The sequence below is a fragment of the Danio rerio genome, chromosome 18 (genome assembly GCF_052040795.2).
Source record: "Danio rerio strain M-AB ecotype USA chromosome 18, GRCz13ab, whole genome shotgun sequence".
NCBI lineage: Eukaryota > Metazoa > Chordata > Actinopteri > Cypriniformes > Danionidae > Danio > Danio rerio.
Genome location: NC_141038.1, coordinates 20,542,258 through 20,556,977, shown reverse-complemented (window position 1 = coordinate 20,556,977; position 14,720 = coordinate 20,542,258). Strand labels below are relative to the sequence as shown.

Below are 14,720 nucleotides of genomic sequence, written 5' to 3'. Positions count from 1 at the left end.
GGGATATATTTTACATTCAGTGCAAAAAAATAAAGAAAGAAAGTATCCAGTCTATTCCCTAGAGTGCTCTCATGTGATGTGGCCATCGACTGGCCGCTGTTTTATGTTTTCTTGTTCTGACTCTCAAGGATAGTTCAACTAAAACTGAACATTCGCTGCTGATTTACCTGACTTTTTACCTTTGGTAGATAATTAAAGTAGATTTTTAGCTGAAACCTTTGTTTTGGTGGATCATACTTTCACTCGACATTTAGTTTGCTCAGGAAATCAGGAGCCAAAGGTATTTATTTTGTTTTTTTAAAAGACTAAGCTGTAGTTTCCACTAAAAAAGATCTGTTCTGACATTCTACTGATGAAATATAGTCAGTAAACAAACAGCAGAATTTCAATTTTTAGGTGAACCATGACTTTAATGCCAGAGTGTGACCTGCAAAATCATGACGTGTTTGCGGTTATGAACATGTTACATGTAGAGGAAGTCTCTTTTCCCTCATTTCACACTGAAAACATTTGTGGTAGTGTTTCAAATACAACATTCCCCTCTTCATGAATTATGACATCAGTTTTTGTTTATTAGAAACTGAAGCTTCTCCAAGACTACAGCTGAAAGGGCTGGTGACAGCGAAAGAGAAGGTCTATTAGACTATATTCGAGCGTGTGATGAAGGCCTCGCAGCACCGGCACGGACAGCAGTAAAGCACATGCATGAAAGCATCCGCACGTGACGTTCATCAAAAAAGGCACTAAAACCACTAATCTACCTCAATGCAAAAGAAGCACATGATGGCCAAGGGAAAAGAGCGCAGAAGCTACGTGCCTGATGGTGAAATTTAATGCCGCCCCGTGCCGAATGCATGAAGGAAGTGTGAATGCGAATGTAAACCATACTTGGAAGATGGACAAAAAAGGTGAAGACTGTGGTCTTTGGGCCCTAATCATCATCTAACATCTATCAGGTACATCATCTCTCTACAATCACAACATTAAATATAGCAAAACCTCCAATACTGCACGTTTCTCCCCTCCACCCCAGACACGACAGTGACGAGGGGGCTGCTACTAAAGACATACATGAGCGAACCTCACACGTTTGCGAATGAAATTATATATTAAGACATTTCAGTGAAGATCGGCACAAATGATTATTAAAATTCTGCAATATAAAAGCCTACCATGGCAGGAAGGAGAAAACCAACCGAAAAAAAAAACAACCAAAAAAACAACAAGCTTAGTCCAGACTGCAGGTGGTGACCCTTTGAGACTCAGCTTTGGAACCGGCCTCTGTGCTCAAGCCTAGTTGTGCAGCTGCATCTCAGACCCAAAGCAGTCTTGAAGAGGAGGGGAGGAGGGGGTGTTGCAGGTGGGCGTGTGGGGGATTTGGGGGGGGGGGGGGGTGGATTCGGTACAGGAGTTGCTAGATGCTCTGGCAGCACTGCATCTTTGGTTTATTCTCAGTAGGTTGCACCTGGATGGACACCACATTGTTGCTAGGTGACATGTCATTGTCTCGGCGGTCAGACATCTGCTTTTGGGATACGATTCGGTAGATTTCTGCAGGACAGAAAGACAATCAAAAACTTGTATATGAACTTTGTTTTGCCATACATCCGTGCTGTTATTACTGGATGTCAGGGCCGATGCAATTACAGCATCGCAACTGACAGCAATGCCTCTGAAACATTTATTATTTGTTCTTCCTCTGCAGATGCCAGGAGCTGAACAGAGGAGCAAAAGACGACAGAAACTCTCTATGGCAGTCACGTCAGGCCAGAGAAACCTACCCGACCAAGGCAGGGCTTTTGATGAGTCATTCATAAGGATATGGCCTTCGGCCAATCATTTACCATCTCTTTTTCTCCCAGTTTAGACTAACACAGTCATTTCCTCAAGCCTGTATTTCTTCAAGAAAAATGCTGCCATTACAAAAACAAAAGTTTACCATCCTTAACCTTGCACACTGATAAGTATCTGCTGAAAAAGGTTTTTGGAAAGAACACTCACCAGTCAGGATGGTCTGAAAAGCAGTCTCTACATTGGTGGAATCCAAAGCTGAGGTCTCTAGGAAGGACAGACCGTTTTTCTCTGCAAATATGGTTGCAAAAAAGTGGAAGAGTATGGATTAATGCCTCAGCAATACACACAAGCAGCACTATCAGGAGTTAATGGTTCACTTCTAACCTGCAAATGCACGTGCTTCGTCAGTGGGCACAGCCCGAAGGTGACGCAAGTCACTTTTATTGCCCACCAGCATGATGACAATGTTGCTGTCTGCGTGGTCTCGGAGCTCCTTAAGCCAGCGTTCCACATTCTCATAGGTCAGATGCTTGGCGATGTCATACACTAGGAGGGCCCCCACAGCTCCACGGTAATACCTGTTAGCCAGCAAATCAAATGAAGATGGAAAATAAAAGGGCTATATATGAATTTTGTTTGGAGTACGGATAACATATTAATTAATGTACCTTAAAAAAATTGGCCTCACCAGTATTCCTAGGGTTAAGCCTGTTAACTGCTTTTTATGTAAAGGATTTTAAACATTTTTGCTCAAAAACTCAAAGATGTACCCTCCAGAGCCTCTTTTCTGTTTTATGATGCATGAAATAAATGCTTACACAACGATAATGCACAAGTGTCATTCTGTACAGTAATGTCAAAAAAAAGGTGTTAATTAATCTATAGTCTCAAATATGCTTAACTATATCAGTGTACAATATTGTTTGTCTTTGCCATTGTGTTTAAGTTGTGTTTTGGAGGAATATCACAAGATTAAAATAACTTCTATAGAGATCTTTGCTATGATCAGGCAGTTAAACTTTAAAACTGGAATCTGTAATAAGTCTTACGCTGAAGTGATGGCTCGGTAGCGCTCCTGTCCTGCCGTGTCCCAGATCTGAGCCTTGACGGTCTTTCCATCCACCTGAATGCTACGTGTGGCGAACTCCACTCCAATAGTGCTTTTGCTCTCGAGGTTGAATTCATTGCGAGTGAAACGAGACAGCAGGTTACTCTTCCCCACACCAGAGTCTCCAATTAGGACCACTTCAAAATAAAACACAACATGGTGTAATATCTGACATAGATCACATAACAAATTGGGCTTCTCACATTATTTACTCAAGCCTTGTGTCTTTCCAAACTACTACACTGATTAAATAAACGATTCTGTGATGAAGAAAATACTAAAACATAAAAAAACATAAAACAATAAATTCAGCAATGAAAATCAATATTCTAAATTACTGCTCAATGAAATTTCTAAAAAGTATATTTTTCTTTGAATCCTTTGTTGTTTTGGTCGTGACTCCCAAATATATATGAAAGCAATAACAATAAATATCAACTTTCTGAAACTGTTGTTCCCAACACACCCTGGAGCATTTTGCACTTTTCAGTTTTCCAGGTAAATTTACACTGCCATTTCATTGCTGTTGTTGTCAGGTATTATAAATTGAGTTTATGACATCTGCAGTTCATTTTCTACTCAAAATGACATTCACACTCTAACAATAGAGAAACTGTGATAGGAAATCAACTATTTACATGTTTTCAAGAAAAGCAAGCATTAAAAAAAATATATATAATTTTACTTAATTCCACACATACAATTCATTGTTTAACAAATTTTGGAGCCCAAAAACTCAAAAAAGAAACTACATTTTACATAGTCATTTTTCAGCATACAAGACTTCTGATATGCTTCACAATTCAACTTCAAACTTTCTACGTAAAACATGAGAATTTTATCAAAATGTTGACAGTTTGTTTACCATATTTCATTGACTCTAAATATGCATGTCTGTCAGTATTAAAATATGACAACCAATCAAAATGGGTTCATCATATAAAACAATAACTTCTCTTCAAAAGCACTGGATTAAAGAGCCTGATAAATTTAGAGTGCTAATGAACAGGCATGGGCTGGTGTAAGATTCTGGTGATATGATAATCTTGGATAAAACATCACGGTTTCACAGTATAGTGATCACTGCTCTAAAATATATTCTTTTTAAATGTCTGGGTAAAAAAACAAAAACTTTTCCCCCTCTGAACACAATACATCATTTTATTTTAAGAAATATTTAAAATATTTTGGAACTGTAAACATGTCAGGCTAAATTCAAATGGATCATTGGTTGTGACCGAATTTGCATACTACTATATCATAAATTATGCTAAAACAGTATGAGACCGGACCAGTGTGACCAAATTCATAGAATTCAAAAAACATTATATGCGAGAATACCCAGATTACCTCGGAAGTGTGCATTCTATCTCATAATGCCCTGTAGGAGAATTTATGAATGAGAGTGAAGCGACGCAACTTACACAGGTAGGTCACGTAATCATGACAAAATGGAGGATGTAGTACGTCCGAGTTCCATTCATAATGTACAGAATATACTTTTTTAACAGCACATTTAGTAGTACATTTAAATTCAAATGCAGTATCTACTGAGTAGTAGGCGATTTCGGAGGCAGCCATTGACTTCTGCTGTATTCCTTTTTTATAGTTATTTTTTAGGGTTTTTTCACTTTTATTTGAAAGGACAGTAAAGTTTGCAGACAGGAAAGTATCGGGAGCAGAGAGGGGAAGGGTCAGCAAAGGACCTTGAGCCAGGAATTGAACTCGGGTCGACATGAGCACCATGGTGCAATGTCAGCACACTTCACCACTAGGCTATTGGCACAGACAGACTTCTGCTGTACTCATAAGTTTCAAAAACACAGATTTCTTTACGAATCAAAACAGCATCTTCGAAAAAAAAATGTTTAAAAAAAATCTTATATAATATATCTTAAATGGTATAGCAGAATATTTTGGCAGTTTCAAAACCTTTTCTAAACCACAGTATACCTTGAAAACGGTTATCGTGCCAGATCTACTTATGAATTTCATAAATTGACAGTTTTTATTAGATGGACTTTCAGTGAAGGGATCTGTCAAATTTATTTTCAATTCAAAGATGAATGGAAACATTGGTTTGAATGACATGAGGGTGAGTAAACGATTGCCACATTTTAATATTTCAGTTAAATGACTCTTTACACAAACACTTCTGTCTACATTAAATAAAGGAACAAACCTCTTTACACTCAGAGCTCTATGTCACAACACACCACACAACATCATTTGAGAGAAGTACATTTAAATAAATGGCAGAAGATATTTATTTATTTATTTCACAATGTGGGTGAGATTACCATTTTTGGTGGCATTTTTTGACATTTTGTTATGACAGAAACTGGTGGAGATTTCCGAGTGGTTCTGTCTTACGTGAAGACAGGTAGAGGTAGTTTACTATCACTACGATTCACGTGACAGCACAGAACTTCTTTAATGACTAACATGAGTCTCACAGAAGTGAAAACATACGTAATGAGTCAAATGTGCTGCAAATATGACTAAACTGATTGTTTCAAGAGCTTACTCCAAATGATAGAAACTCCACATTTGCTTAATGAAAAAAAACGATGAGCAACATATTCGAGAAAAACAGGCCGCATCACCTGACATCTAGTATTTACTTCCAAGACAACAAACTGACACAAATAATTATCTATTTAAAAGAACAGTTCATCCAAATTGAAGAAATTCCTTCGTTGTTCAAGTTGCTTCAATGTCATATGACGTTATTTATCTCGGTGGAATACAAAAGGAGATGTTAAACGTCATGACAGCGTCGGTCACCGTTCAGTTTTAGTATATGGACTAAGATATAATGACAGCGAACGGTGGTTTAAGTATATCAAAATATATTATGGCCAAAAAAAACAACAAAGACACACAGGCTTGAAAAAACATTCGGGAATACAGGCCGTTTCCCATTTCCGCCTGCTCCGTTAAACTCATCCAGCGACAGTGTCAGCTAACTTAAGCTAGCCGCTTCAAGGTGTGGTCGGATCTCTGGAAAACTGTGTTTTTTATGCTAACCAACATCTATATTAACCCAATGCACAGTAACTAAATAATATTATACATATAACGATACAGACTCAAATACGCTACTCCAGTCGAAGAGCAGGAGTTTGTTTGGGCTGCTCGAAGTGAGCTAGCCGGTTAGCTGGCCTTTAGTGTTTAATATAAAACCACACTAACTAACAATAACCACGATGATCGGAGACGCTTTAACTTGTACAGTTGCGACAAAAGTATTACGTGCTTACCTTTAAACAAGTAGTCGTATTCGTCGTCTCGTGTCCCCATCTCGATCAAAACAAAAGCGCAAACAATGGAAGAATGTGAAGGAAAGTGGAGGCGACCCGTCGCTGTCCTCTCCGCTGCGGCACTGCAGTCTGTCTGTGATTAGGCAGTAGCCATGCTAACGGCTTAGCGAGCAGGCGAACCAGAGAACATCTCCTCAAGTGTTCCGGGTGAGGGCCCTTACAGACTGTCAAAATAAAAGCAGGATTATTTATTATTTTTATTCATTGTGTATTATTTCTGTTCCCCAAGGGCATTTTATATAATGAAGTATAAGACATATGTTTTTGTAAGGAACCACCGTCTCAATTGAGCCAATTTATTATGGAGCCAGATCAGTCTCAAAAATAATACATTTACAAAATATGATTCATATATTCACAAAACAATACACATTTACAAAATCCAATTTGTATGTTCTAAACACAATTCGTAAATACATAAATCCAATTCATAAATTTAAAACACAATTTATAAATAGAATTCAAATTCAAAACACAATTTATAAATGCACAAATTCAATTATTGAATTCAAAACATGATTCATAAATACACAAATCCAGTTCGTAAGTACAAAACATGATTCATAAATGCACAAATCCAGTTCGTAAGTACAAAACATGATTCATAAATGCACAAATCCAGTTCGTAAGTACAAAACATGATTCATAAATGCACAAATTTGATTCCTAAGTTCAAAAAACGATTCATATATACGCAAAGCCAATTCATTTGGCAAAAATATTATGATTTTTACTTGTAAAATCACAAATTTTGTGTTTGTAAATCCAAATTTGATTTTGTAAATGTGAATTGTTCTATGCATGTATGAATCTTATTTTGTAAATGTATTTTTTTAGACTGATCTGACTCCATAATTTATACTGTAAAGAGAGAAAAATATTTGGTTTCATTTGTTACATTGTAACACGCTTATTGCCCGTATTTTCTTTCTTTATTTTTTTTCACTTGTATCTATTTTGTAATAAATTCATTCCACGTGAAAAAGTACTATATTAGTATATAATAAAAACTACATTGTTCCATAGCCTTTTCTAGTAAAGTATATTCAACAGTATATATTATAATATTTACAACACTTAGATAGGGAATGCTTCAGTAAGCTGTAATGTTAATTGTCATCTGATAAACTGTCATGAATACTTTAGTATAAATTATTTTTAATACAGCAAACTGTGGTGGTGTATTGTACTATAATGTAACATATCGTTGTGGAAAACTACAGTATTTGTGTCGTTTGCTTATATTAGCATATTTTTCGTGTTACAAGAGCAACTATAGAGTAACCAAAACAGATTGTAATTCAAGTATTTTACTGCAGTACAATACTACAGCATTTACTATAAATTTTACAGTATTTTATTGTGCCTTATTTTTTCTTATTTACTCATATTTTTAGGTGAATAACTTAATAATTGTTATCATTTTAATTGTACAATATACAGCTCATGTTTTGGATGTTAATGGCCGCTTTTACATATACAATCTTTTTCTGGTACTGGTAAATTGCAGTAAAGAGATCATGTGTGAACAGGCCCTTTTAAAATGCCAGAAATTGTGTTCCTTTTTTTTTTTTTTTTGCAATGAGAAGTTGTAACATGACCAGGAAATAGCAGGAATTCTGCTGTGTGTGTGAAAGCAGGAGGAAAATTGTTGGTATGAGCCACATACAAGTTTAGTGGTACATTCACTCCACAATGCTGACGGAAATAAACACCTTTGCCCAGACATAATTATTTGCTGCTCATTAATCAGACAATGCTCATGTTCCTTCCTACTGTAGAAAACAATGTCACAGATAGTAGCGATATTGAGAATCGATATGTGAAAGGGGAAAGGAAAACTATGAATTGTTGATGTGAATTTGAGTAAATGATGAAGACATTTTTGTGTGAACTATCCCTTTAAAAGGGACCACCATTCTTAAATAGCTACTATGCTCAGAGATAAGCAGCATGGTGGCACAGTGGGTTGAACGATCGCCTCAAAGCAAGAAGGTCACAAGTTTGAGCCCTGGCTGGGTCAGTTGGCACTTCTTAATGGAGTTTGCAAGTTCTCCCTGTGTTTGTGAGGCTTTCCTCTGAGTGCTCTGGTTTTCCCCACAGTCTAAAGACATGCGCCCTAGGTGAACTGAATAAGTATATTGGCCATATGTGTGTGAATACAAAAGTGTGTGGGTGTTTCCCAGTGTTGGGTTTTGGCTGGAAGGGCATACACTACATAAAACATAAGCTGGATAAGTTGGCAGTACATTCCACTGTGGCGACCCCTGATTAATAAAAGGACTAAGCTGAAAAGATAATGAGTGAATAATATAATAATTTATTTCTTAAATAGCTTATTATTATTACACATTTTCTGCATTTTTGTATTTAATTGCAAATTTATTTACATGTATTGCCAATTTGTATGTATTGTTCTCTTATAATCTTTTTATTGTTTATTCATTTTAATCAGTTTTTGGTCATTTATTTATTTGACTTAATCAGAATTTATATGTATTTATTACTATATTTATATTGTAATTTATATTTAGATTGTAATATTATTTTATTGCATTTCATTATTAGATTATTAGATTGTAATTTCATTTCAGTGCATATTTATCTTTTTATATTAGATCAATCTTTTTTCTTTTAATCTTTGCAGTGTTTTTAAACAAAAATGTAATTAAGTTGTATAAATACTTGAATGTACTACCTAAATTATGGGATTGTTTGTTTAATTTATACCAATGCTTTTTTATGTTTACATCTATGTTTACATCTTTTTAATGATTTTCTCCAAACACTGCCAGCTGTCAAGCTAACATTACTTATTTCACACATGATCTTTACCGTTAAAACTACAACTGCATGTTTGTGTGATGTTGCTGATGTTGTGATGATGTTCTGTAGAATCTCAAGAGACTTCGAAATATGTTTGTTTGACATGCAGTGACATAAGACGCAAACGCTTATGTTCTTCGCATTTATTTTTAAATTTGGCGTCTAAGCGTGTGTTGTTGAGGTCGTGCAGCTAGGTGACAGTGGTTAGAAGGAAACAAACAAGCAACATTATTCATCGCTTTACAGCTGAGGAAATTAGAGTCAAAACGGCTAGATTTCCTATTCGCGTCAGAGCGGTTCCATGGTGTAATGGTTAGCACTCTGGACTCTGAATCCAGCGATCCGAGTTCAAATCTCGGTGGAACCTGCCTTTTAATCTTTTCTTGGTAAGATTTGTTTGAATGGGCTGAATATCACAGTTATAGTTATGGCATGACAAAAATGCATGTTTTTAATAATTACTTTCTGTTAAAGGTTAGTAAAGTTAGTTAAACGCTGACATTGTAACTGCCGTTAACGTCTTCTTTCTTCCCCTTATTTTACAAAGTCAATAATCAGCTACAAAATTAAAAACAGAAATGTGTCAAACAAATTTTTCGAAAATAAAACCGTTCTGTAAAAGGCCTTTTTTCTTTTTTATATTCACACATAAAACATTATTATAATGATAGAAACACTGCATATGAACACTAGGGTGCAGTGTTGTGCGTATCTTGAGTTATACAGAAACCCCAAAATGGTTGAATGCTAGGCCCAAGGAACCTGTAAATAAATAAACAAGATGCTTCTCGAAGGTTTATTTTTAGTTACCATGAGAAATTATAGCCTAAGGACCCCTTGTTTACGTAAATGAAAGTGATTATGGGAAAGTCCTCATAATTCACAATGAAAGTGAAACTATTGCAGAATCATTTTAGCTACCTGTATTTCATTCATTCTGAGTGGATAGTTTGGTAATAACGAAACGTTTTAAACACGGGCTGACCTTTTTGGATGCCACTGAAGATATTTACTCATTTTGTAATTATAAAGGTAGTCTATCACATAAATATTTGATTGTACACAATAGCAACCAAGCCCATGACTCATAATAGAGGACCATATGCATTTTCTGGCAATGCATGCAGACTTGTTTTACTGCCAATTTCAGATTAGCTTGCCGGCCATTTGCATATTGTATGGAATGTATTTACAGTGTTAAATACATAATGGTTTGTCCAAAATTGTTTTGCCTTTCTTTTACAATTATTGTTTTCAAAAGCTCTTTGATTACGTATGATTGGGTTTATAGCAATAAAATAGTTCTACAGCTTAAAGAGCCAATTATAAAGCAGCATCCAACTGTTCTTCGACAATTTCCACATGGTTAATAAAAATATATATTTTTTTTAAATTTGAAATATATATATGCTTTTTTATTTTTATTTAGTTTTTGCCTCATTACATTCAGACCTATCTAACAAGAAACCTAGGAAGCTCCAGTACAGGTGCATTACTGTAAACTGTACAGGACTGATATCAGAGCTGCATTTTTTAAGCATATTCTGTAAGTCTGCCAGTAATGTACTCTCACTGTTGCTGACTCATCTTTGAAAAAAATGTATCTGCTGGGCACTTGGGTGGTTTCCTGCAAAGCAAAACATGTTCTTATATAAACTAATGGGTAAATGCTTTTTATTTTAACTTTTGAGAGCTAAAGCTGCAGTGTTTCAATTTTCTTTTTTTTGACTCAGTGTTTGTTTTTGATTGAGCACCCGTCTTTGAAAAATCCTAGATGTGTGCACATTTCTGTTTCTTTAATGCTTTTTATTTGTCACAACATAGTTCATTCACAAAACATATTCATTCACACTCAAGTTGCTGTAATATGCATTTCTTTCTTCACTCTTAAAAATAAAGATTCCAAAAGGGGGATTTTGCTGTGATGCCAAAGAGGAACCACTGAATAACTTCTTCACAGAACCTCACAGCAAACAGTTTATGAATAAACCATTTCTCTTCATGTGAAAGGTATAATAAAAAATTTAATTGTAAAACTCTTAAGAATTGTTTTAGCGCAGTGCAAGGTTTCCAAAAATCTCCATGAAAGGTTATCATTGTACAGGCCCGTAGCCAGCGGGAGTTCAGGAGGTTTGAAAGACCCACCCCCCACTGACACAATCCAGAATTTGGGCTTTACATATACACGTATGTCCAATTTTTGACTGCTATGCCATCATAAACTGTAAAATTACCGAATGAAAAAGACAAATTTATTTTTAATTAATTGGCCAAATTCTGACTGAGGAACTTTGAATAAGATGGCCAGATTTTATTTTAGACCTTATTTTTTGCCTATAGGCTACAATTTTTAGTTTAAAACAAGTTTTACCAGATTCTTATTTTTTCAAACGATGGATGATATAGAATTATACTTAAAAATAAGTATTTATTCATGTTTCTTTTTTTATAAAAAATGCTATTCTCATAACCTTATTTATAAAACTGTAATAATTTACAGTTTAAATGCAAATTTTTAAATTAATACTTCGTTATAAAATAATATAAGCACTTTGACAAAATTGTAGGAAATATTTTAGTACATCAAAAAGTGTGGTTATGTTATGATGACCATCCGACAAGCTAACCCAACAAAGATTAGTGTTTAAAATGTCACTAAAATGCAGTATTTTAACCTCGCATGAGGCAAATAACTTCAAAAAGGTTAACTTTTTAAGAAAAAAGAGTTATCCCTTTCAATAGGCTGGCTACAGGCCTGTTGTAACCTTCAATACCCAAAGAGAATCTTTGTTTTTAAGAGTGTTCTGTTGAAAGCAAAAAATAATGTTGGTAAGCTCTGTTGACTGTAACTACTGGCATCTATTCAATCATAGCTACCATTTGATGGCTATATTTGGTTGCCAACATTCTTTAAAACTTCCTTTTTTTGTTCAATAAAATAGAGAAATTCATACAAGTTTGGAACAAGTGGATAGTGAGACCATTATTTTAATGTAATGTTAGTTTTAGTTGTTAGAAAAAAGGACAGAAAGCAATGATTTAATTATATGATTAAAGTAAATACTAGATGAAGAAAACATGTTTAACTAGAAGACAAGGTTATAGGTAATACAGTTTTTCAGCTTTCTTGAGTATAATGTAACCTCTTTAACTTATAGTAAAAGTGCTACAGTAGTTAAGCAAGTGATAGTTAATTGAATGGTTTATTCTTCAGGACAGTGTTTCTCAACTACATTCTTGAAGGACCACCAGCACTGCATGTTTTGGATGTCTCCTTTGTCTCTCACACCCATTTGAGGTCTTTCAGTATCTGCTAATAAGCTGATGAACTGAGTCAGGTGTGTTTAGTTAAGAAGACACCGGAAAATGTGCAGAGCTAGTGGTCCTCCAGGAACGTGGTTGAGAAACACTGCTTTAGGAGACCAGTGTTCTGAAACTAACTCTATTTTCCAAAAATCTCTTTTGTTATCCTATGCATATTTGTATGTTTTCATTTAAAACTTTTTCCATTTACTGTTAGTAAAAGAACGTTTTTCATATCGGGTTTAATGTAATTTGTTGCAATTTAAGGAAAATGACATGGCAACTGGCTGCTGTAAAAAGCAAACCTATACAGAAACATCATCGTCACAGTAAGTCAGACTTCATATAACTAATAAAAAAAGAGATAATCCACATGATATGAGCCATAATAACTTTTTAAACCAAAGACAACACCAAACGAAAAGAGAGAAAAAAAGGATTTAAATAAACAAGAAATTAAACCACTCAACTAAGGTGTTGACTGGCATAAGAACACCCTCAATTTAATAGAGACATTTTTAATGTCAGCTTCAATCCAATATCTACAATCATTCATTCATTCATTCCTTCTTTTTTGTTTGGCTTAGTCCCTTTATTCACGAAGGGTCTCCGCAGCTGAATGAACCGGCAACTCATCCAGTATGTTTTACACAGGCGATGCCCTTCCAGCTGCAACCCAGTACTGGGAAACACACATACACTCTTACTTGCACACAAAAACAGTACGGCCAATTTAGTTTATTCAATTCACCTATACTTCATGTCTTTGGACTGTGGGGGAAACCGGAGCACCCGGAGGAAACCCACGCGAACATGGGGAAAACATGCAAACTCCACACAGAACTGCCAACTGACCCAGCCGGGACTCAAGCCAGCGACCTTCTTGCTGTGAAGCAACAGTACTAACCACTGAGCCACCGTGCCGCCCAACATGGAATCATCTGTTAATAATTATTACATTTTTCAAAAAAATTATTGACTTATTTTACATGCATTTATTCAAACAATATGATCCACTTACCTAAATTCACATTTAAAATGTAGATTTATTTGTCATTCCAGTCATACCGAAGCACACAGTGCAGCAAAACAACATTTCTTCAGCTCCACAGGGAAATTTAAGAGACGCTTTTGTACTGTAGGCACAAACAGAATACACACAGAGAAAGCAACACATAAACAGGATTTTGTGAAGCACATGGATCAAAAAGTAAGTGCAGACATGTCAGTTTTGACAACATTTTCAGTGCTTAAATAAGTACCGCCGAGCATCACAATGATAAATCAAATTGCAAATAGTATTACAAACAAACACAATTTAAGCTTTTTAACTATAATCACTACATTTAAATGAATGTGTAAATTTGTGTTTAAATGTGTATTCTGGCAGAGCCCTGTGGACATCAAACTCTACGATAGACGGAGACGTGCGGCAACACCCTTCAAATCCTAATCAGTTTGTTGAGCTGTGTACACATGTATTAAGCAAAACTGTAGACCTGCAAACTCAAGCAATACAACACCTCTGTAACAATGTAAAAACAATACAAAATGTTGCACACAGCTCTCCACTTCAGACTAATGCGATATAGTTTCAGATTTAGACGCATTACTCAACTCGTGTGACCCTGGAGCACAAAACCATGCAGTCTTATGTTGCACAGGTATATTTTTAGCAACAATGATACCAACAGCCAACAATACATTGTATAGATCAAAATTTTTATTTACTTATGCCAAAATCAAAAGAATGTTGAGTAAAGATCATGTTCCACTCAGATATTTTGTATATTTTCTACTGTAAATAAATAAAGTATATTTCTGTTTCCTACTGGACGTATATCATATAATATGCATTTAATTTGGACAATTTTAAAGGAGACTTCCTCCATACTTTGATTTTTATGAACCCCCAGATTCCAGATTTTCAAATAATCATTTCAGCCAAAAAATGTCATGTCATACCAAGCCATACATTAGTGGAAAGCTTATTTAGCTCATTCATTTGATGTATTTAAAGTTTTAGAAATCTCAGTTGAAATGACACTTTACTGGTTTTGTGTTCCTGGTCATGTAATTTACTGCATTAAAAAAAACAGTTTCCAAGTACATTAACCACCCCAAAGAACTGCTAAAGAAACACAAGCACAAATAGAACACACACATAAAACATACACGCAAAAATACTACTAAAGAACTAATTTGTGTGTGCGCGCATGTGTAGACTGGTTTTGGTGGTTAACAAGGACAGAAAATTAGTATGACATGGCATTACCTATATTGCAATGTTAAGGTGGTAATTGGTAATTTAAAACTGTTTCATACTCAACAAGGTGTTTTCATATTCAGAACTGCCAGAGGTTTTC

At 35.2% G+C, this 14,720-nt stretch overlaps 1 protein-coding gene and 1 non-coding gene across 2 annotated transcripts; one reads left to right on the top strand and one right to left on the bottom strand.

The window, feature by feature from the left end:
* Positions 1-292: 292 nt before the first annotated feature.
* On the bottom strand, positions 293-6,325 carry rab11a (RAB11a, member RAS oncogene family). The gene is given in 5 exon segments (NM_001007359.1): positions 293-1,551; positions 2,002-2,082; positions 2,179-2,372; positions 2,844-3,039; positions 6,166-6,325. Coding segments are annotated over 5 exon segments (648 nt in total). The 5' UTR covers positions 6,206-6,325; the 3' UTR covers positions 293-1,414.
* A 3,021-nt stretch (positions 6,326-9,346) lies between these two features.
* On the top strand, positions 9,347-9,418 carry trnaq-cug (transfer RNA glutamine (anticodon CUG)). Its single transcript has one exon. It is a non-coding gene; the product is annotated as a tRNA-Gln (tRNA).
* Positions 9,419-14,720: the final 5,302 nt, after the last annotated feature.